The 23,250-nt window shown below is 52.4% G+C and overlaps 2 protein-coding genes across 2 annotated transcripts; both read left to right on the forward strand.

Annotated features, from left to right (window-relative positions):
* The first annotated feature begins 2,768 nt into the window (after positions 1-2,768).
* Positions 2,769-3,689, forward strand: LOC139783176 (uncharacterized). Its single transcript, XM_071722305.1, has one exon. The coding sequence runs from the start codon at positions 2,769-2,771 to the stop codon at positions 3,687-3,689; it is 921 nt and encodes a 306-aa protein (XP_071578406.1).
* An 11,057-nt stretch (positions 3,690-14,746) lies between these two features.
* On the forward strand, positions 14,747-19,003 carry LOC139783177 (uncharacterized). The gene is made up of 4 exons (XM_071722306.1): positions 14,747-15,218; positions 15,341-16,325; positions 16,420-17,072; positions 17,205-19,003. Exons 1-4 carry the CDS (start codon positions 14,747-14,749, stop codon positions 19,001-19,003), a joined length of 3,909 nt encoding a protein of 1,302 aa, XP_071578407.1.
* The last annotated feature ends 4,247 nt before the right edge of the window (positions 19,004-23,250 follow it).

Raw genomic sequence — 23,250 nt, forward strand, 5'->3', positions numbered from 1 at the left:
CCCCCCCGCGCGGGACCCACCGCCGAGGCAGGGCTCGGGAAGAGGCACTAGGCCCCCCCCACCATCCCTCTCGGGGTGTACCACCTTGTCGCGGTGGGAAGGCTACCTGTCTCTGTTGATCTACTGGGGCAGTACTAGCGTTTTCGGACGCTGGGAGAGCCCGGTAGGGAGGAGCAAGGTCCAAGAGCACACCGAACGGGCGTCCTTCCCAGATGGGAAGCTACGCCTGTTCCATGGGGTCCGGCGCTCCCGCCAGGGTGAGGCACTACGTGTCTCTCTCGCTGGCTCTTAAGCGTCGGTAGGGGATGGCGACCCTGAGTACAAACGCCCGATCGGCTGGGACCGTTAGGAGAGGATATCCTCTCCGCCAGCCTAGGGGAGACAACCCCGAATGAAAAACACGGGAGGGGAGAAGAGGGGCCCCGCTTCCATTACCCATCCATTGCACGCTGGTGCTCCGGCGGGATGGGGGGTGGCATTGCTAATCCACTGCACGCCGGTGTTCCGGCGGGATGGAGGATGGCGGGGTTCCTTCCCTTCTGCGGCCATGCAAGGAAAAGTAGAAAACCAAATAAAAAGGGGGGAGGCATGGTCCGCGGAGGGTAGGAGGCCGTGGCCAGCATGCTGGCCCGGAGTAGGAGGAGAGAGCCGGGCGGGCCGCCAGAACGTATTTCTGGGTCTGGGCCGCCCGGCTAGGGGTTTCGGCGTTCGCGGGGCCGCCGGGACATATTTCCGGGTCTGGATCCGCGGACGTCGTTGCCCACCTGGAGGCCTCCGAGTGTTGTGGGTCTGGTGAATTCCTTCGGGGTTCTGGCGTCGGTCGTGGGTGCGGCAGAGGGTACAGGAGATAAACATAGTTAAGGCATTCAATGGCTGCAACATAGTATAGGGGCCCGTCGCCGCCTAACCAGCGTGCAAGGGCTGCCCCACCATGTTGCGAAAATCCCACGGCGCGTGTGCTGCCGGCTGGTGACCGGATGGGACCGTACACGTTGCCGTGGGGGGCACTCCCGAGGCCACTGCCGCCCTATGGCCGATGCCCTCGGACCCCGAGTACAGGGACTAGCTGGATCTGCAGCACCTGGAGGATAAAGGGTAGGTGAGCACTGGTTGCTCACACACACACACACACACACACACACACACACGCACACGCACACGCACACGCACACGCACACGCACACGCACACGCACACGCACACGCACACGCACACGCACACGCACACGCACACGCACACGCACACGCACACGCACACGCACACGCACACGCACACGCACACGCACACGCACGCACGCACGCACGCACGCACACACACACACACACACACACACACGTATACTCGAGGGCCCCCGCTGGAACCTCGGGGACGCGGCAGGAGGGGGCCGGTGCGTCGGATGTACCCCGACGAGCCCCCCAGCCTGAGCCCGAGAGAACTTGGGCGAAGGTGGTGGGGAGGCGGGAGAGGAAAAAGAGGGAGGCCCCCGCTCCCGCCCCCCTTCTTCCCGACCCGGAGGAACCGGGAAGACTGGCGCGGCGAGACCTGTAGGTCAGACTGCGCCAGCCAAGAAGACGAGGCGGCAGCCCCCGAGGTCGGCCGCCGTCACTATCATCTGCCCCGAGGGGCAGTATGGTGAAGTGATGGCGGAGATTCGGGGGAGGGTTAGCCTTCAGGACCTAGGGATAGGTGGACTCCGGGTGAAACGCGCGATCACCGGAGCCCTCACCCTGAAGGTCCCGGGACCAGACAGCGGTCCCAAGGCAAACCTACTCTGCCAGCGCGTGGCAGAGGCGGTCGCTGGAAGGGTGGGAGTCAGAGTCGCCAGGCCCGTTAAGACTGCGGAAATCCGCGTCAAGGGCCGGGACGACTCTGTCTCCACGGCCGAACTGACGGAGACGCTGGCGCACAAGGGCGCGTGCCCCGCCAGCTCGATACAGGTAGGGCCCATAAGACGGGCCCCAAGTGGGACAGGGACCGCGTGGGTTCGCTGCCCTCTTGCTGCGGCCAATAGGGTCGTGGCGGAGGGCGGGCTCACGGTGGGCTGGGCACTGGCAGGGGTCGATCTCTTGGAGCAGCGGCCCCTGCAGTGCTTTAGGTGCCTGGACGGAGGCCATGTCCGGGCCCAATGCCGCAGTGAGATTGACCGTTTCGGTCAATGCTACCGCTGCGGCGAACCCGGACATAAGGCCCAGAATTGTGCGGCGCCTCTCCGGTGCCTTCTCTGTTCTAGGGAGGGTGCACCGGCGAGGCACAGGGCGGGGTCGCAGGCCTGCCGCTCCGCAAATAAGAGGAGGAGAGGCGGGGTGCCCCCGGCGACAAGCGCGTCGGTCGCCCCGCCCGCCGCGCGCCCTGGCGCGCGGGCGCGAGCGGCGGTGAGCGCCGACGCGCTGGCGTCCGCAGCTGGCTCCCCCTCTGGGGAGGGGCTGCGAGAATGGAGGTTGAGGCTGCCCGGTTCGGTTCAGATCTCCGGATCGGCCGACTGGCTGTCGTCCCCTCCACTAGCGCGGACGTGGCGGCGTCGGTGGCGGGCTCCTCCTATGGTGGAAGAGCCGCGGACACGAAGATGGAGGTGGAGGTGAAGACCGTCCGATCCGGTTCTGACCGGCCGGCGGTTCTCCCCTCGGTGGGCGCGGACGCGACGACAATCGCGTTGGTCGATCTGACCGTGCCGGCCGAATTGAATCGGTCGTTCTGGCCGGAAGAAAAGGGGGGACAGGGCTGGACCAGCCCCGAGGTGACGGGGCCGGAGGACCCGGAGCTCACGGGTTAATGCCGGCGACTAAGGTCGCCCAAATCAACCTGAACCATGCCCGCCTAGCCCAGGATCTGCTGACGCAGGTCCTGGCGGAGCGTGGTGCTGGGCTTGCCGTGGTGGCGGAGCCCTACCGTGTTCCGGCAAACCACCCAAGCTGGGTGGTGGACCGGACCGGTAAAGCGGCCATTTTCTGGAGTGGCGCGCAGCACTCGCCGCCGCTCTCGTTGTTCGAGAGCGGCGACGGCTTCGTTGCGGCGGGATACGGGGATGTTTACGTCATCTCCGTATACTCCTCGCCCAACGATCGGCCGGCCGAGTTCAGTGCATTACTGGACCGGCTGGCCGGCTGCGCGCACCGGTGCGGAGGACGCCCGCTCATTATTGCGGGGGACTTCAACGCCAAGTCGGCGTTGTGGGGTTCCCCGCGAGCGAATGCCCAAGGCGGCGAGGTGGAGGCGTGGGCCGCTGGACTCGGCCTTGAGTTGATTAACTCTGGTCGGGCTAGCACCTGCGTAAGGGCTCAGGGTGAATCGATTGTCGATCTCACCTGGGCCAATCCCCTCGCCGCCCGCCGGTTGTTTGGGTGGAGGGTTTTCCAGGAGGTGGAATCCCTGTCGGATCACCTTTATATGGCGAGGTGGGTTGTCCGGCAGCTGGATGGGGACCGCCTCAAGGCTGCCCTACTGATCGCGACCTGGCCCCCGGAAGAGTTCTGGGGTGGCCAGGAGGTCGCGGGCAGGGTGGCCTGGTTACGCGAGGCAATGGCGCAAGCGTGCGACGCCGCGATGCCCCGGGCCCGGGGGGGGGGGGTGCCGGTAGGCGGGCAGCCTACTGGTGGTCCGGGGAGATCGCGGAGTTGCGTCGCATCTCCGTCCGCGCCAAGAGACGGTTCTTGCGAGTCCGCCGGCGTCGCGGGAGCACGCCAGAAATGGTGAAGGAGGCCGCCGTATCGGCGCGGGAGGCGCGCTGGGCCTTCTGCAGGGCTATGCAGAGGGCCAAAATGCGCGCATGGGATGAGTGGCTCCTCGGCCTGGATGGCGACCCATTCGGCCGGCCTTACAAGCTGGTCATGGGGCGACTTCAGCCATGGGCGCCCCCCATCACCGAGTTGATGGAGCCTCGGCTCCTCGAGGAGGTGTTGGGGGGACTATTTCCCGGCGACGGCGCTCCGTTGCCGGAGGGCGCGGGTCGCGGTGCCGACCCGGATGCGCCTATCCCGTGGCTGAAGGAATGGGCCGTCACGGCCGAAGAGGTTACGAGGGCGGCCAGGAAGATAAAGGCGCGTAAAGCGCCTGGCCCGGACGGTGTTCCGGGCAGTGTCCTAGCCGTCGCGGTGAGAGGATGCCTGGCCGGTTTCCTGGGGCGTCTGTTCACAGACTGCCTCAGGGCCGGCCAGTTCCCGCCCGAGTAGAGGAGGGCCAAGTTGGTCCTCCTCCGCAAACCCGGAAAGCCGGTAGATACGCCATCGGCGTACCGGCCTATCTGTTTGCTGGACGAGACTGGCAAGCTCTTTGAGCGTGTCATTGCTGGTTGCCTTGTCCAGCATCAGACCCGGGTGGGACCCCAGCTCTGCGCTGAGCAGTATGGGTTCCGGGGCGGGAGGTCCACCATGGACGCGATCGCGCGCGTCCGGGAGCTCTCCGAGGAGGTGACCCAGGAGGGGGGAGTCGTGCTTGCGGTGTCACTGGACATCGCCAATGCATTTAATTCTCTCCCCTGGGGTAAGGTAATAGAGGCGCTGGAGCGAGGCAATGTGCCTCGCTACCTCATCGCCACCGTCGCCCGGTACTTCTGCCATCGTGCAGTGGTATTCGGCGGGCGGGACGGAGAGCTCCAGGAGCGGGAGCTGAGGTGCGGTGTCCCACAGGGGTCCGTGTTGGGACCCCACCTGTGGAACGCTACATACGATGCCGTACTTAGGGCGCCACTCCCACCCGGCTGCTCGGTCGTCGGCTACGCCGACGATACCATGATCATAGCCCCGGGCAGGGATTTGCGCGACGCGTGCGCAACGGCAAACGTGGCGGTCGCATGTGTGGTAGGCCGCATCCGAGCTATGGGGTTACGTGTAGCTCCACAGAAGACGGAGGCGGTCTTTCTCCGCGGCGGCTCCCGGCGTAAACCGCCTCAAAGATTCACCGTCGTGGTGGATGGCGTCTCCGTAGAGGTTGGGGCTCAGGTCAAGTACCTGGGCCTCAACATAGATGGGCGATGGAGCTTCGGCGAGCACATAGCTCGTCTTGCTCCCCGCATTGAGGGGGTCGCGGCCTCCCTGGGGAGGCTTCTGCCCAACGTGGGTGGTCCGGGGGGTCGCGCCCGTCGACTATTCGCGGGGGTGGTGAGTTCCATCGCCCTCTATGAAGCGCCCATCTGGGCGGGGAGGGTCACCGCCAATCGCACGCTATGCAAGAAATTGCGCAGCGTGCAGCGGAAGGTGGCCCTCCGGGTGGCGCAGTGCTACCGCACCGTGTCGTACGGGGCGGCCACGGTCCTCGCGGGCCTACCGCCTCTGGAGCTGGTCGCGGAATCGTACGCGTTTGTGTACGAGCGCATGCGCCAGCTCCATGCGGAGGCGAGGGGTAGAGGTGACGTGCTCGCCTCTAGCGTGCGCGGTGCGGTGAAGGCACGCGCCAAACGGGCCATGCTCGCGAGGTAGGCGGAGCAATTGGCCGCCCCAGGGCTGTCCAATCGGACAGTGGGGGCGGTCGCTCCGCTCCTTTGCGAATGGCTCGAGCGGTCGAGGGGGGGGGTTTCCTTCCGGATGGCACAGGTGCTCATCGGGCATGGTTGCTTCGGTGACTACCTGTGTTGGATCCGGAGGGACCCCACCCCGCAGTGTCGGCACTGCAAGAATGAGCTGGACACGGCCCAGCATACGCTAGCTGTGTGTCCGGCGTGGGAAGTTGAGCGCGCGGCACTTGAGGCCCAGATAAGGCAGGACCTCTTTCTCCCGGCGATCGTGAGAGCGATGCTGGGGGGAGGCGAATTGGAGGGCCTTTGCTTCCTTCTGTGAGGTCGTCATCTCACAGAAGGAGCAGGCCAAGCGGGAGCGCAGGGGGGAGGTGCCCGCGGCTGGGCGCCAGCCGCCGCCGCTACATCCTCTCCCACAACCGCCTCTTAGTGGCGACGGGGTAGGCGGGGGGCCCCCGGGTGATGGACGTGATGACAATCGCGCCCGCCCGGGACCCCCCGAGCTAATAGAAGGGGCGGAAGACCTCCGGGCGGTGGGCGCGGCGCAAACCGCGCCCGCCCGGGGCCCCCGCGGAAACCGCGCACGGATCGCGCAGCGCATCTGCGCGACTACGTGGCGCTGCTACAGCGCCGCGGAGAGGGCGGATGACGGGGAGGTGGGGCGGGCGCTTAACCGGGTTTAAAAGCCGCGCGCGGCCTCCGGTCAGTCCCGCCCGCCCCACCCCCCGTGACAGCATTCGGATATGGGGGAGGGCCGTTGCCCGTGGTGCGTGCGCTAGCGCCGCGCACGTGGCGCCACGGGCATCGGCCGGGGAAAGAGAGGGGATGTGGAGCGGGGTAGTGCTCCACCTCCCTGATGCCTCGCAGCAGTTGGGCGACGGAGACGGAGGTGGTGTCCCCAACCCGTCGCGGAGTAGGAAGGATGCCCCAATAAAAAAAAAATTAATTGGGACTGGGGGGAAAGGTACTTCCCAACTGGGATACTTCCTCTTAGTCCTCCCAGTCTTCCTTCCTCCCTAGGGATTAATAGCGCGGGGTGTGCCCGGAAGCATGCTGCTTAGCGATTCCCGGGCACCCTCCAGCTAAGTGCCAGAGGTGGACACCCGCAAGGGTTTTAGTGGGTAGGCCCGTATGGGAGAGTCCCACATAACCCCGGCCCTGGAACCGCATGCTAAATCATCCGTTTCCCTAAAAAGCCGGGACAACACCCAGGAGACGACGAACATGTCTCAGGACCCCGGACACGCCAGCCAGGTGCGAGGGGTACAAGAAGTGCAGACGGTGCAGCCGGTGGAGGTGCACCAAGAGCCAGACGAGCAGCCAGCTGAGACTCAGGGAGGCCCGACAACGCAGCAGAGTGGTCTCGAGTCAACAGATTACGACAAGTTGCCGGACGAGGAAGTCCGGAGGTTGATGGCCAGGGGCAGCACGCAGGTCGAGGAGAGGACATCGCCCGGAAGCCAGTTATTTGCAGCGGAGGAGGAGGTGCAGCAGGAGTTGCACCCGGAAGAAACCTGTCACCGGGAACCAGGTGCAGGAAGCGTCTACACCCAACTGTAGCGCGATACCCTTTTACTAATGTATAACGTAAGAAATAATGTTAAGTTTTTATATGGAGTTAGATTTTATTTAACGTAAAGCTACATGCGTAGCGAGTCGAGTCATTTTGATAAAGAACCTTTTATTCGAAGATACGACGCCTAGTCGATTTTGAGTTTATTTGTCACGTAAGTACGCCTAGTACAGACATTATTATTAATAAATTTTATACAAGATATATGGTAACGAGCCAAAGCGAAAGGTTTTAAAGATAGATTATAAAATACACTTATACGACACCTGTTACAATAACGAGTACAAATATATTTTACACATGTAATTAATTAAAAAGATACACGACATTGCTTACCCGCCGAACCATATCCTATTTCCAAAATAAAAAGATAAATCCGATAAGAAATGGACCAAGATAAATTTAAAATATTAGTATTATCAATAATATTCCTTTTGTTTGCAATTGCAGTAGTATGCATACTGTTATTGACATATTCGTACAGAGTACAATCAGATCCTCATTAATTACATCATGAACTTGAAAGAATATTTAATAGTTTCGATCATAATATTTTTCCCTTTAACAATGCATTTCCCTGATCCAGAAATACTTATTACACTGTTTACACTATTCACACTCTACATATTAATTTTAAGTATCGGAGTAGATCCGCGACCGATCCGCGAGTGACGGTCAAGTAACATGATTTATTAAACATTTAATTGCGATAATTCCAGCCAGCGTCGATATTCGACATATTTTATACGATTCATTTAAGTTATATAATTAGGATGGTTCACAAATTTTAGAGCGTTTCGAACAAGATACACTTTCTTTACACTTAATAGCACTAGCTACACTTACACAGGCATGGAGCCGATTAAAACATAAAGAGATAACTTACACACGGGAAAGAAATCCCATTCAACTTGTTTTCAGTCATTTCATGACGCTTCATTTAGATTTACAGAATTAAATAATAAATAAAAGGCCTTAAGCCGATTCGGTGCACAAGATGCACATTTTTAGCACTTATTACATTTAACATTGATAATTTATAGAGTTCATTGCAGAAAACGACCCATTTGGTCGATTAAGAGTTAATTGCAGTAATTTATAACATTTAGAAGCATTTTGAACAGTTACACTTTTTCATTACACCTTTAACACTTTCTACACCTGTATCGTAGGACTCAGCGTGCGAGAAAAGCCAGCGAAGGCTCTACACTTCTGTTTACACTTTTGACACTTTCTACACTTGCATGATAGATTTCAGCGTGCGAGACCAAGTCACCGAAAGGTGCAACACTTTCGACACTTTCTACACCTACATGTTAGATTTCAGCATACAAGACGAAGTCACCGAAAGGTGCAACACTTTCTACACTTTCTACACTCGACGTCTTAGAATAAGCGTGCGAGATGTGCCAGCGACGGCAGTTACACTTTTGATACACTTTGAGCACTTTCAGGTGCAGATTTATTAAATTCCTTTGATTTTCAATATATTATTAACGCTTACATTTTGCAACATAGAAAACAGCCAAATGGAGTTATTCCAGGCAAAGATTTATTTGATATTTCATTTAACATTGATTTGGATTGTATTCAGTTACACTTTTGTGAACTTTCTACACTTTTAGACGGCATTCAGCCAATTTAATATTATATTCATGATTTTAATACTTTTATCTTATTCCCTGTCGATTTAAGAATTTATTATCATATAATTATGCGTGCGGTAATATTAAGCCGCGATATACTTACCTTTTATACTTACCTTTATTACACCGAATCCGGTGATTAGATGAGACGATTCCATAGCGATCCCGGGTACCTGAAAAGAAAGAGGAGAATTAAAAATGGGTAAAATTACCTGTATACTTACCTGGTTTCATAGGATTCGTCTGTTGTGACGTTGAGAGTCACTCGGTGCAAATCGAGTGACTTTTCGGTTCGCTTGCGCGAAATTTGCCGTGCAGCGACGTGGTTGGTTCACGCGAGCGCGAAAGCCAATTCACGCCGTTGCACTTTAGTGTAGCATCTCTCGATAAGGTGCCGAGTCCCAAGAGCGACTCGGTGTGCGAAGTGCAGATGGAATCGTACCATCTACACCCCGAGGTACGAACAGCCAGGGCGATGGCTGCGCGCCTAAAACGTAGACTCAGCGCATGCGTGAGTCTAAGGTGGGAGAACTTGACCCGTTCCTCCCGGACAGTCCGTCGCGAGCTTTCGAGACGTTAACACGTTTATCGGTTGCGTCATATTAATCGAAAAAGGCGGTCTTATCCCGTTATCCGCTAGCGTCAGTAGCGTGATTTATACATTCATAGAGACAGTGAGTGCGTGATACGGGAAATCCTATTGCGCTTATTTTGATTATTACGATCCGCACATACGAGAATAGCGACGGTTCGAGAACACTCGACGTAATTACACGCGATCGAGCGAACACGTGCGCGAGTAGAGATTGCTGTACAACCAGTATTAATAAATTGTTATTTGTTTATAATAAACAAGCAAATATTCATTCGCGACCCCAGTGACCATCCTATCCGATATTTCGTAAATTACGCTTCGCTTAACAAGGGCGTGGCCGAGGGCCTTGAACGCGTCCGCGACGTACAAACGACAGCCATCTTGCTGAGAAGGAAAGACGGGGCTACGCAGGTACCAAGGCTTTCTGTATTGATGCCTGAAAATACAGTGGCGACCGTAAATTCAGCCCAAGTAGTAAGTGGCTAAGATTTCAATTTTTATCATTCCATTCGTTGTTCCGGTCACAGCCCTATCCCCCTAGGTATGCGTAAAGCATTTCCCCTGCGAAAAAAAGCCCCCCCCCCACCATACCCCGAACCGGCAGGCTCCGCGCAAGCATTGGAGAGGGGAGGGAAACCGCAGCCCCACCGCGACCCCCCGCCCCCCTCCCCAGCGGACCGAGGGGAGGCCTCAAGCGGGACTCCCTAAGGGGTCCACCCAGCCCCCTTCCCAGCCTATGCCCGGCCGGCATCCCCGAGTCCGCACACAGCGGACATCTCGGGGCCGCCGCGGTGCAACGGCTGGCTCGGTGGCCACCGACACCGCAACGGTAACAACGACCGTTGCGGTCCACCGAGGAAGTGCACCGCGCCCAGACGGGCCCCACGTCAATGCACCGGTAGCACCTCAGGGGCCGGGTCTGGAGCAGTTCCAATTTGGCTCCGCTCCAGCCCACCCGGATTCCTTTCTTTAAGGCCTGCGACGCAGCGCCCACAGGGCACCGCGCCCAGGCCGTCCCCATTCCCCTTGGGGGACGCAGGATCTCTCCGATCCTTACGTCCCCCACTGTACAACCGCCCGCCGCGTCGATGGCAGCGGCTACCTCTTTTTGGGTCACGGAATCGTCCAGGCCCGTCACGCGCAACTCCGCGCTTTTGACGGGCCTGGCGACCCGGACCCCCGATCCCTCCAGCGCGGCAGCCACCCGCCGCGCCAGAAGGTCCGCCTTTTCACCCGGGCTGTCACCAGGGACCTCTATTATGAGGCCCCCGGTGACCGCCCGTCGGCACTTAACCTTATCAATGCCCAGGTCCGCGAGGGAGACTCTCTCCCTCGCGGTCCTGAGAACCTCGGCGTATGAGGCCGTCCCACCCTCAGGGACGGTGACGGACACCGCCGCCGTTTTGGGCAGGGCCGGTCCCACCGCTTTGGCCCTTTTTTTCCTCCCTATAAAAGGAGGGGCACGCCCCTCCCCCCCGCCCCCACCCCCGCCGGACCCTTGCCCGACAGGAGAGGGAGCAGATGCCGCCGCACCCCCCCATCGTTACCCCTAGTCGCCCTCGCCCCCACCGGCCTCTCCGCCGGCGGAGGGGGGGCATTAGAAGCCCTCCTATTCTGAGGAGGGACCCCCCCGCCGGCCCGCCCGGCCAAAGGGGCATCCTCTCTCAGCCTGGCGAGGGAGCGTATCTCCCTCACCAAGGCATCCACCTTCTGTTCGAGGGCTTCGACGCGAGAGCTAACCCCCGCGTCGAGTCCCCGATCTCCAAACGCCCCCTCTCCGGGGGGGTCGTTTCCCCTACTCTTGGTACGAGGTGCGGCCTGCACAGCCGCGTCCCGCCCCTCCACCCTCGAAGGAGATTCCTCCGCCGCCTCCATGGGGTCGCCCTCCGAAAACTCCCCCCACGCAAGCCTCCAAAACCTTACCCCTAAGGCGAGCGTGCACCCTAATTTGGGTGCACGCATCGCAAGTCTCCTTAGCTGAGGGAAGGCTTGTGCCTGCAGCATCCAGCTTCCCCCTCAGTCTCTCTATTTCCTTTTCCTGGGCACTGATCCGCCCGCTCTGCCTTTTTAAAGTCCCCCTCAACTCCATTCTTTCCTTTCGCAACTTTCCCATCCCCAAAGCTATCACCTCCATGATAACCTGGATATGGGCCTCCTCCTCATTCAAATCAACCCCCATATACTTCAAAACTGCCTCCATAAAGCCCTTATCTTTCACAAAATCCTTCTCATCTATCAATCCTTTCCACCATCCCAACATCGTGTCCCTCCATTCCGCCTCAGCGGGATCCTCCCTGTCCCTAATCCCCTCTAAGGGTGAGGCCAGCCATGGCCTATCACCCTCTCCACTCTCACTCCCAGTGGAAATGGCAGCGATCGCCAATTCGCCCGGCAGGCTTGCTCCAGACCCGCCGGGTCGCCCATCGCTCGTTGACGACAAGGGGGGAGCTGGGACGCTACCCCCCCCAACCCGGCCGCTGGTATCCGAACCCAGGGAGTTCATTCTCTTTTTCTCACTCATCATTATGTTTAGAAAATTTGGTTTTATTTCGGAGTTGCCGTCTCCTAGGCTGGTTGGCTTCCCGGCCTTACGAGCCCAGCCTGCCCGAGCTCGGGTACCCCGGGTTCGCCAAACCCGCATCGGGAACGCCCACTAGAGGCCCCGAAGGACCCCCGGAGGCCGCCCCCGACCCCTGGGAGGACGGTTGGGAGACTACGGCTTCTCCCTCACGGCCCCGTCCGAGCCGGGCGAACTTATTATAGAAGTCGCCTACCTCGCGAGTCCCGAAGGACTCCCCGGTCTCCACCAGCCCGAAGACTGACGGAGATTACGGTGCTGGCGTGCTCGGGACCCCGTATCGGGGAAGGCTCCTAAGGGCCCCTAAGGGCCCACGGTGGCCTCCCCCGACCCCTGGGGGAAAATTACCTATTTAGGCCTACTTTGGTAATTCTCGATCAAGCGCGATAAGAATGGCATAGATGCGTTTGTTAGGCTCTAAATAGATCAGCCATATGATTTTTTATTTGAATTTTGCAATATTTAAACATTTTATACGTTTTGGCCAACTTTGCGAATTCTTGTGCGATTGAGACAAGAATGGTCTAGATTGATTCGTTAGATTGTAAGAAAGCGAAATATATGATTTTTGATGATAACACCGAGTTTTGCAATTTTGATATTAATGAATAATTGCCTGTAATGACTATGTGGGTAGGTTCAGTAGAGCCTAGAGAATGATATCGTAGTGTCATTATGTCGAATTTATCGATATTTTGCAAAATGACCATTTTGGGCCAAAAGTTGAATAAGGTCACTTTATAACAATTTTATGATATGTACGTGTTCAGTAGGATTAGTTAACAATATTCGTGAAGATAAAACGCGATATTTTCCAAAATTGTGGATTTTTTTTATTTTGGGTAACTTTTTGAAATATCGAATAATCGCGAATTATTACGACGAATTTAGATTCAGGGGAATGTACTAAGCCCAGCCATAACGTTTTTATCTGATTTAATCATTTATTTCAGAAATCCACAATTTTGAACACTTTTTGCAATTTTGCGTAATTATTAGTTTTATTGAATTTCAACGATAGATTCACTTTATTTGACATGAAAGGAGTCCAATAAATTTCGATTTGTAAAGAAATAACGATTATTACAGTTTTTGACAATGAAAAACCTTGGAAATCGATAAATGTGCGAGTTTGAGTGCATGAAGGATCTTTATTGAAAATAACTAAAGTACATTTAATGTTAAATATGCATAAACATCGCGTAGGAAGATTTCGGTAATGTAGGTCAGTTACATCAAAATTGGAAACACATGTGTAAAGGTCGATTTAACGACAGATTCAATTATTGGAAGTCCACCAAAGTCTATTGGAATCATTTTGCGAACGATAATCACGTTTTACTGAGATTTCATCTCGAAACCTGAAAAGGAAAAATATTAATTAATTTACGTTATGAATTTACGTGATATCGACGATCAAATTGATTGATTGTACTTACCTGTAGAATCCTGGAGAGTCCGGATGCGTGGAAAGCGTACCTGAAACAAAAAAGCTAAGATTAAAGAAAGAGGAAAAGGGTATGAAAACGTGAATGTGCGATATTAGAATCCCATGAGTAGTATGGTAACAGGCACTTCTGGCTCGGGCCGGTCGCGGGGGGTGAGGGGCGCGGGGAATCGGGTGAGGGGGGGAGTGCGCCTGACCAATCACCATCTTGCCTTTCCGTTCTCACAAGTAGTACGGAAAGGTCGGTTGGTGATTGGTCAGGCGCACTCCCCCCTCACCCGATTCCCCGCGCCCCTCACCCCCCGCGACCGGCCTGAGGCTAGAAGTATTACCGACCGCGCGCGGAAATCGCGCGTCCTCCCGCGTCGGTCGTCGCGCGCTAACTGATTCTCCTGTTCACCCGATTCGTACGTTTCACGATTATTTTTCAGCGCGCGTCCAAACTCGTTCGAGGTCGCTCTCGTCATTTCCTCCTTCTATTTTTTTCGGAGGATGCGGCGAGCGGTTGTCGTTTTTCCGGGAAAGAGCGTCTATTCTCTTCGTTCACCCGATTCGCACGTTTCGCGATTATTTTTCAACGCGCGTTTGAACTCGTTCGAGGTCGCTCTTGTCATTTCCTTCTTTTATTTTTTTCGAAGGATGCGGCGAGCGGTTGTCGTTTTTCCGGGAAAGAGTGTATCCCGTAGGTACATCCTCCGTTTGAGATAAGGAACGAGTATAAATTGAACAGGCGCGCGACAGCGCGGCAAACGGTGACGCGGACGGACAAATGTATCGAGAGAGCGAGTGGTGCGAACGGATCGGAATAAGTTTCTGTTATTATTTTTTAAACGCGGTATAAGCGACGAGTACGTAGAACTTAGCAAACCGGCGTGCGCGAAAATCAGCGACCCGTTCGCGAGGAAGTGTTGTGGATCGGATTTGTGGAGAGTCAACGTAACGAGATATCTGATCGATCGCGAAATTGGAATTCCCGATCGTCGATCGAACCGGAGGTCTCTTCAATACCAAATATTTTGGAGAAGAGTGGTGGAGAATGGAATCTGTTACTATTGACTGAGACGCGTTAGCGGCGCTATTGCAGCATTATCTAGAGAGAGTGGTGCGACGTAAAGCGTACCGGGAATGGGATAAGTTACTGTTGTTTTTTTAATTTTTTAACGTGGTATGAGCGACGAGTACGTAGAACTTTGCAAACCGGTGTTCAATTCTAAAATCGGAAAACCGGTCGTGAAAGTTAGCGAACCGTTCAGGAGGAATGGGGATCCGCGGCGCGTCGACGTAACGAGATATCTGATTCGTCGCGAAATCGGAATCGTCGATCGCCGATCGCACCGTACGTATCTCTATAACGAGATACTTGATGAAAGAATATATATACGCGACGATGTCGGGGATGTAGTTGCTTTTAATTTCGACGCGTTAGCGGAGCTGATGTAGCATTAGCGATGCGTACTCGCGAATGAACGATCGCCGTTATTACTCGTCCGAGGAATCGGACAGCGAACTGCGCTGTTACGAGTCCATGCCCAAGTTCTCGTCCGATTCGGACGACAAATCGGCGAGAGTCGACGCGTCGTTGCCGTCAAACGTATGCGCGTCGGTGGTGAAGGAGGACGCGCGATGGAATCTGGCGACTCATCATCTGCGAAGGGAGATCGGGGCGCGAACTGCGCGCGAGCGAGCGTGGATAGAGACGACAATGGCAAACTCCGTTAGGGCGAACGATTATATGCGTTGCCTGCCGCTCGAGTATTATCTTTACTATCACACGGTGGATGGAGGAGAGAAGATACGTAGGATTCAGACCTACAAGTCTCGTCGTCTTTTCGAACAAGTGAAATTCAGTGTTCCCGAGGGTGGAAGGCCCTTCTGGATGGAATGTGGGAAGAGTGCGACAAGTTGCTCGCCGCGGACGTCCGCGACGCGGATGGGTACCGCGCGTGGGGACGACGATGCGACGAGTGTCTCCGGCTCTTGCGGGAGAGGTGTCGAGTCAAGCAATCTGGGGGGCGAGGAAACACGGGAGCCGTGAACGCTCTGGTGGCTCGAATAGCGCGATTGGAAGGTTCGAGGGAGGATCTGCGCCGACGATTCGAACGCGTCGTAGGTGCCGGTTTGGACGGTGGGGGCGGCGGTAGCAGCAGCGGCGTTAGCAGAGGATTTTCGTGGGTCGAGATCGATACGGCGTTCCGAAGTCGCGTACTCACCGGCGCTGTGACGAATTCTACGTACATCGAACCAGCGCGATTTCTCGAGGATGCGAAGGGCACCGTGCTCGAAAAAGTGCAGGATAATTTGACCAGATACTCGTGTCTGAAGGTCAATGTCATATTCAATGGAGAATTCGTAGCGGATGTTAAGACCGATGTGAAGAGTATCTCTACGCGGAACGAACAACTCCTCCTAGGGTCCGATCTGGGCGAGTGGTACGACAGGCACGTGCGCGACGCGATTCTAGCGGCGTTGGACGAATTTCAGGAACGCGACAACGGATGGGCGTTGTCGCGAATACTGAACCTAACGGTGAACGTTAACAAGTGCAATCCCATGCGCGTGGGATGTTGGATGGAGATACCGCAAGGTATAAGACTTAAACAAGCGGTGGTCAACGTGCGGTCGAAGAACGACACGTGTTTCGCGCGTGCGGTGGTCGCTGCTCTGTATCCCGTCGAGCGGAACGCGGACCGATGCGGCTCGTATCCCGATTACGCGACGGTGCTGAATCTCGACGGGATCAATCTTCCCATAGATCTGAAAAAGATCGGAAAGTTCGAACGTCAGAACGACGTATCGATCAATGTATTTACAACTCGGGAAGGAATTGAAAAAAAAACTAAGTTCGGACGGGGCGCCGATGACAACGCGATCGTGCCTCTGCGGTTGACCGACGATAAGAGGCATAGACACGTAAATCTTTTGTATCTGCGCGATACGCTACGCGGCGTCAACAGGGGCCATTTCGCCTGGATAAATAATCTGTCGCGATTGGTGAATTTGCAATTAACCGCGAAACGGTGTGTGAAGCACGTTTGCGATCAGTAAGTAAAAAAAAACCTGAGGAATAAGGAAACGACGAGGTATTATTTTTATATATACTAAACACATAGTAATTACACGCACGTTATTTCGTAGATGTCTACACTATTTCTATACGCGTGAAAAGTTGGCCGCTCACAGCGTCGACTGCGGCCGAATGAACGACTGCGCCATCATTCTTCCGAACGAGGACGATAAGTGGCTGTCGTTCGACAATCACGACAGAAAGGAGCGACTTCCCTTCGTGGTGTACGCGGATCTGGAGTGTCTTCTCGAACAACGGGAGAGGGAGAATGTCGAAGGGGGCGCGAGAACGGAAAGATACGCTTATCAGCGTCACGTACCGTTCAGCTTGGGCTACTATCTGTGCTGCACCTACGACGATACCGTATCTACGTACAAATATCGTCGCGGCGAGGATTGCGTTTCGTGGTTCGTGAACGAGCTTCGCGTTCTCGCACATTGCGTTTGGACTAAATTCTCCACCAATATATCGATGGTAGAACTTACGGAGAACGAAAAACGCGAGTTTTGGCTCGCGACGCATTGTCACGTGTGTGGAAAAGCGTTCCAACCGGAGGATAACAGCGTACGAGATCACTGTCATCTAACCGGACGCTACAGAGGTCCGGCGCATTCTCGTTGCAATCTGAATTATAGAAACGTGTACGTGATTCCAGTGTTCTTCCACAATCTGTCGGGTTACGACGCGCACTTTATCGTCGAGAAAATCGCGAACGATTTCGAGGGTGGAGTCGAGCTCCTGCCGCTTACGAAGGAAAGCTACATATCGTTCGCGAAGACCGTTAAGGAGACGCAGACGGACGGGAGATGGGATCGGTACGTGAAGCTTTGATTCGTGGACTCGTACAAATTTTTAGCCGCGAGTATCGAAACTCTGGCTTCCTATCTGGACAAAGACAAGCTGAGAATAACGCGTTCGGAGTACGCGGATTTGAACACGGAGGATCTCGATCTGCTCACTCGCAAGGGAGTGTTTCCGTACGAGTACGTCGACAGCGTGGACAAACTGCGGGAGACCGAACTTCCGCCGCGCGAGGTCTTTTACAGCTCCCTGACCGACGAGACCGCGAGCGAGAGCGACTACGAGCACGCGACGAGAGTCTGGCGACGTTTTCGCGTGCGAGATCTCGGCGAGTACAGCGATCTGTATCTCAAGACCGACGTGCTTCTTCTGGCGGATATCTTTGAAAATTTTCGAGACACGTGTGTGGCGAGTTACGGGCTGGATCCCGCGCATTATTATACGTTGCCGGGGTACACGTGGGACGCCATGCTGAGGTACACCGGCGTGCGTTTCGAACTGCTCACCGACATCGACATGGTGCTGTTCGTGGAACGCGGAATACGCGGCGGCCTTAGTCAATGTTCGCTCAGGTACGCGCGAGCTAACAACAGGCACGTACCGACGTACAACTCGTCCCAGCCCACTACGTATCTCATGTATTACGACGTGAACAATCTGTACGGTTGGGCTATGAGCGAATCGCTGCCGTACGCGAATTTCCAGTGGCTCGACGACCCTGAGAATTTCGACGTGACGACCGTGCCGGCGGACAGCGATATCGGTTACATTCTGGAGGTGGATCTCGAGTATCCGCCGAACCTGCACGACGTCCACGCGGACCTGCCGCTGTGCCCGACGCGTGATAAACCGCCCGGTAAGCGGCAGGAGAAACTGCTCGCTACTCTCTACGACAAATCGCGCTACGTGACGCACTATCGAAACCTGCAGCAATGTGTGCGACTCGGTTTGCGTCTGACGCGCGTTCGTCGCGTTCTGCGATTCACCCAGTCACCGTGGCTTCGCGGCTACATCGAGCTGAACACTACGCTTAGGACGCGCGCGAGCAACGAGTTCGAACGGAATATGTACAAACTGATGAACAATGCCGTCTTCGGCAAGACGATGGAGAACGTGCGCGATTACGTGGACGTGCGTCTCGTGACGCGATGGGACGGGAGATATGGCGCGGAGGCGATGATCGCTAAGCCGAACTTTCACAGTAGAAGCGTCTTCTCGGAGAATCTCGTCGCGATCGAGCTGCGAAGGCTCGAGGTAAAATTCAACAAGCCGGTCTACGTGGGCATGTGTATTCTCGAGATATCCAAGACGCGTCTCTACGAGTTTCACTATGACTACATGGTGCCGCTCTATCGCGACCGGTGTCGAATTGCTTACACGGATACCGATAGTCTGATCTATTCGTTGGAGTGCGAAGACGCGTACGATCGTATGAGACGCGACATAGACAGATTCGACACGAGCGATTACACGGAGAATAACGCGCACGGTATGCCGCTCGTCAACAAGAAGGTGCCCGGTTTGATGAAGGACGAGAACAATGGCGCGATCATGACGGAGTTCGTGGGCCTCAGAGCGAAGATGTACACTTACAAGGTACGCGACGACACCAAGAGAATAAAGGGCGTTAAAAGAAACGTAGTCGCAAAGAGGATCACGTTCGAGGATTACGTGGCGTGCCTGCGGAACGCGCGCGAGCTGAAGACGCGCCAGTCGTGCATACGCTCGACGTTGCACGAGGTTTACACCGTGTCGGAGCAAAAACTAGCTCTCAGTCCGCACGACGACAAGCGATACGTGACGTTGAACAGCGAAGAAACGCTTCCGTGGGGACATTACGGAATACCGTTGTAAAAAAAGAAACAATATCATAGGCTTCCTAAAATTGTTTTATCGTAAAGTCAATAGCACGTAAGAAACAAACCGATGAATGTGTAAACTTTTATTAATAAAGTACAATTTGCGTGTGTCTACGAATGTCTAACTATTTTTTGTTACAATACAGATCCCTTATCTATCCACGAATTGTGCGAACTGTCCATTCCTAGCCACTTCACGTACGCTCGATTGCCCCGCTTACGCAGGACTTTTTCCACGAGATAGACGTCGGGATCGGAGACGCGTAGCAACTCATGTTCGTAGAATACTCCGGCTATCGCTTCTCCGCGAATGTCTTTCAACAGATACATAACGGGATTGGTTCTTTGTACTTTAGCTATGAGAAAGATTTCGGTGGTCCAATTGGGAGTGTAGCCCTTTTCGAAGATCGTTTTGAATTTGCTCACGCGCACCGGATCGTCGACTCGAAATCTCGCCGGCGCGGCGATCTTCGCGCGACTGTACACCGTGCGCAGCAGTTTTTCGGCAACGGTGGGCGTCACGTCCGTCGGACGCATTCCGATCGTTCTGTGTCTGCGACGATTGTAATTCGACAAGAGGCGCGGCAGCGAGTCTATCCATCTGTACGATCCCTGGAGCGTGAAGAGCTTCCACAAGTCGTTTTTCAACGTGCGATTGAATCTCTCCACCACCGACGCTTTCATCACCGAATACGTGGAGTAGTGATTCACCTTGTGGGCGTCGAAGATTTTGCGCGCGTCGGCGTTGTAGAATTCCTTTCCTTTGTCCGTTTGCAGATTCCTAGGGTATCGCGCGTCCTCGCGAAAGATCTTTTGGAGAGCCGTCGCGACCTCCTTTCCGCTCTTAGTCTTGAGCGGGATCGCCCAGGCGTACTTGCTCAATGTCGCTGAAGCTAGCAGCGGGCGCTAGCAGCGGAACGTCTCGCGGACAGGGCCGAATATCATGTAGGTTTCTCGGGGGGTACGAACGTATCGTAGGTTAATTATTATCGGCCGCTGGGCTTTTCTTAGATATAATTAATAAATGAAGATTAAATATATCTATATATATTTTTTTTTTTTTTTTGATAATATTTAAACTGTTTTTCATCGGTTTGATATAAAAATATGTTTTAATTGTAATAGATTATTCGATAAATAACTGTAGAACATAGCAAAGAGCGATTCTCTCCAAATTTTTAGGGGATCACGTTCTTGTGACAACAAAACGATTCAGCAAGTATTTGCGACAAGACGCGTTTTCCTTTAATTGTTATTAATTTCTTATTAACAATTTATTCTCTGGCGATCGATAGCAAAGAACGATTCTCTCCAAATTTTTAGGGGATCACGTTCTTGTGACAACAAAACGATTCAGCCAGTATTTGCAACAAGACGCGGTTTCCCTTAATTGTTTTTAATTTTTTGTTGATAATTTATTCTCTGGCGATCGATAGCAAAGAACGATTCTCTCCAAATTGTTAGGAGATCACGTTCTTGTGACAACAAAACGATTCAGCCAGTATTTGCAACAAGACGCGGTTTCCCTTAATTGTTATTAATTTTTTATTGATAATTTATTCTCTGGCAATCGATAGCAAAGAACGATTCTTTCCAAATTTTTAGGAGATCACGTTCTTGTGACATCAAAACGATTCAGCCAGTATTTGCAACAAGACGTGGTTTTCCTTAATTGTTATTAATTTTTTGTTGATAATTTATTCTTTGGTGATCGATAGCAAAGAACGATTCTGTCCAAATTTTTAGGAGATCACGTTCTTGTGACAACAAAACGATTCAGCCAGTATTTGCAACAAGACGCGGTTTCCCTTAATTGTTATTAATTTTTTATTGATAATTTATTCAGCAGCGACCGATAGCAAAGTACGATTCTCTCCAAATTTTTTGGGGATCACGTTCTTGTGACAACAAAACGATTTAGCAAGTATTTGCAACAAGGCGCGGTTTCCCTTAATTGTTATTAATTTTTTATTGATAATTTATTCTCTGGCGATCGATAGCAAAGAACGATTCTTTCCAAATTTTTAGGAGATCACGTTCTTGTGACATCAAAACGATTCAGCCAGTATTTGCAACAAGACGCGGTTTCCCTTAATTGTTATTAATTTTTTATTGATAATTTATTCAGCAGCGACCGATAGCAAAGTACGATTCTCTCCAAATTTTTTGGGGATCACGTTCTTGTGACAACAAAACGATTTAGCAAGTATTTGCAACAAGACGCGGTTTCCCTTAATTGTTATTAATTTTTTATTGATAATTTATTCTTTGGCGATCGATAGCAAAGAACGATTCTCTCCAAATTTTTAGGAGATCACGTTCTTGTGACAACAAAACGATTCAGCCAGTATTTGCAACAAGACGCGGTTTCCCTTAATTGTTAATAATTTTTTATTGATAATTTATTCAGCAGCGACCGATAGCAAAGAACGATTCTTTCCAAATTTTTAGGAGATCACGTTCTTGTGACATCAAAACGATTCAGCCAGTATTTGCAACAAGACGCGGTTTCCCTTAATTGTTATTAATTTTTTATTGATAATTTATTCAGCAGCGACCGATAGCAAAGAACGATTCTCTCCAAATTTTTAGGGGATCACGTTTTTGTGACAACAAAATGATTCAGCCAGTATTTGCAACAAGACGTGGTTTCCCTTAATTATTATTAATTTTTTGTTGATAATTTATTTCTGGCGATCGATAGCAAAGAACGATTCTCTCCAAATTTTTCGGAGATCACGTTCTTGTGACAACAAAACGATTCAGCCAGTATTTGCAACAAGACGCCGTTCCCTTAATTGTTGTTAATTTTTTATTGATAATTTATTCAGCAGCGACCAATAGCAAAGTACGATTCTCTCCAAATTTTTTGGGGATCACGTTCTTGTGACAACAAAACGATTCAGCAAGTATTTGCAACAAGACGCGGTTTCCCTTAATTGTTATTAATTTTTTATTGATAATTTATTCAGCAGCGACCGATAGCAAAGTACGATTCTCTCCAAATTTTTTGGGGATCACGTTCTTGTGACAACAAAACGATTTAGCAAGTATTTGCAACAAGACGCGGTTTCCCTTAATTGTTATTAATTTTTTATTGATAATTTATTCTCTGGCGATCGATAGCAAAGAACGATTCTCTCCAAATTTTTAGGGGATCACGTTCTTGTGACAACAAAACGATTCAGCGAGTATTTGCAACAAGACGCGGTTTCCCTTAATTGTTATTAATTTTTTGTTGATAATTTATTCTCTGGCGATCGATAGCAAAGAACGATTCGCTCCAAATTTTTAGGAGATCACGTTCTTGTGACAACAAAACGATTCAGCTAGTATTTGCAACAAGACGCGGCTTCCCTTAATTGTTATTAATTTTTTATTGATAGTTTATTCTCTGGCGATCGATAGCAAAGAACAATTCTTTCCAAATTTTTAGGAGATCACGTTCTTGTGACAACAAACCGATTCAGCCAGTATTTGCAACAAGACGCGGTTCCCTTAATTGTTATTAATTTCTTGTTGATAATTTATTCTCTGGCGATCGATAGCAAAGAACGATTCTCTCCAAATTTTTAGGAGATCACGTTCTTGTGACAACAAAACGATTCAGCTAGTATTTGCAACAAGACGCGGTTTCCCTTAATTGTTATTAATTTTTTATTGATAATTTATTCTCTGGCGATCGATAGCAAAGAACGATTCTTTCCAAATTTTTAGGAGATCACGTTCTTGTGACAACAAAACGATTCATTTAGTATTTGCAACAAGAAGCGATTTCCCTTAATTGTTATTAATTTTTTATTGATAATTTATTCTGTGGCGATCGATAGCAAAGAACGATTCACTCCAAATTTTTAGGGGATCACGTTCTTGTGACAACAAAACGATTCAGCCAGTATTTGCAACAAGACGCGGTTTCCCACAATTGTTATTAATTTTTTATTGATAATTTATTCAGCAGCGACCGATAGCAAAGTACGATTCTCTCCAAATTTTTTGGGGATCACGTTCTTGTGACAACAAAACGATTTAGCAAGTATTTGCAACAAGACGCGGTTTCCCTTAATTGTTATTAATTTTTTATTGATAATTTATTCTTTGGTGATCGATAGCAAAGAACGATTCTCTCCAAATTTTTAGGAGATCACGTTCTTGTGACAACAAAACGATTCAGCCAGTATTTGCAACAAGACGCGGTTTCCCTTAATTGTTATTAATTTTTTATTGCTAATTTATTCAGCA

This window comes from Temnothorax nylanderi, unplaced genomic scaffold (assembly GCF_030848795.1).
Source record: "Temnothorax nylanderi isolate EJ_2023f unplaced genomic scaffold, tnyl_v1.0 TNYL_tig0476_pilon, whole genome shotgun sequence".
In the NCBI taxonomy this organism is placed as follows: Eukaryota; Metazoa; Arthropoda; class Insecta; order Hymenoptera; family Formicidae; genus Temnothorax; species Temnothorax nylanderi.

Coding starts and splice junctions, on each gene's coding strand:
- LOC139783176 (XM_071722305.1), top strand. CDS start 2,769: ATGCCGGCGACTAAGGTCGCCCAAATCAACCTGAACCATGCCCGCCTA.
- LOC139783177 (XM_071722306.1), top strand. CDS start 14,747: ATGAACGATCGCCGTTATTACTCGTCCGAGGAATCGGACAGCGAACTG. Junction 16,326..16,419: donor GTGAAGCACGTTTGCGATCA/GTAAGTAAAAAA, acceptor GTTATTTCGTAG/ATGTCTACACTATTTCTATA. Junction 17,073..17,204: donor AATCGCGAACGATTTCGAGG/GTGGAGTCGAGC, acceptor ACAAATTTTTAG/CCGCGAGTATCGAAACTCTG.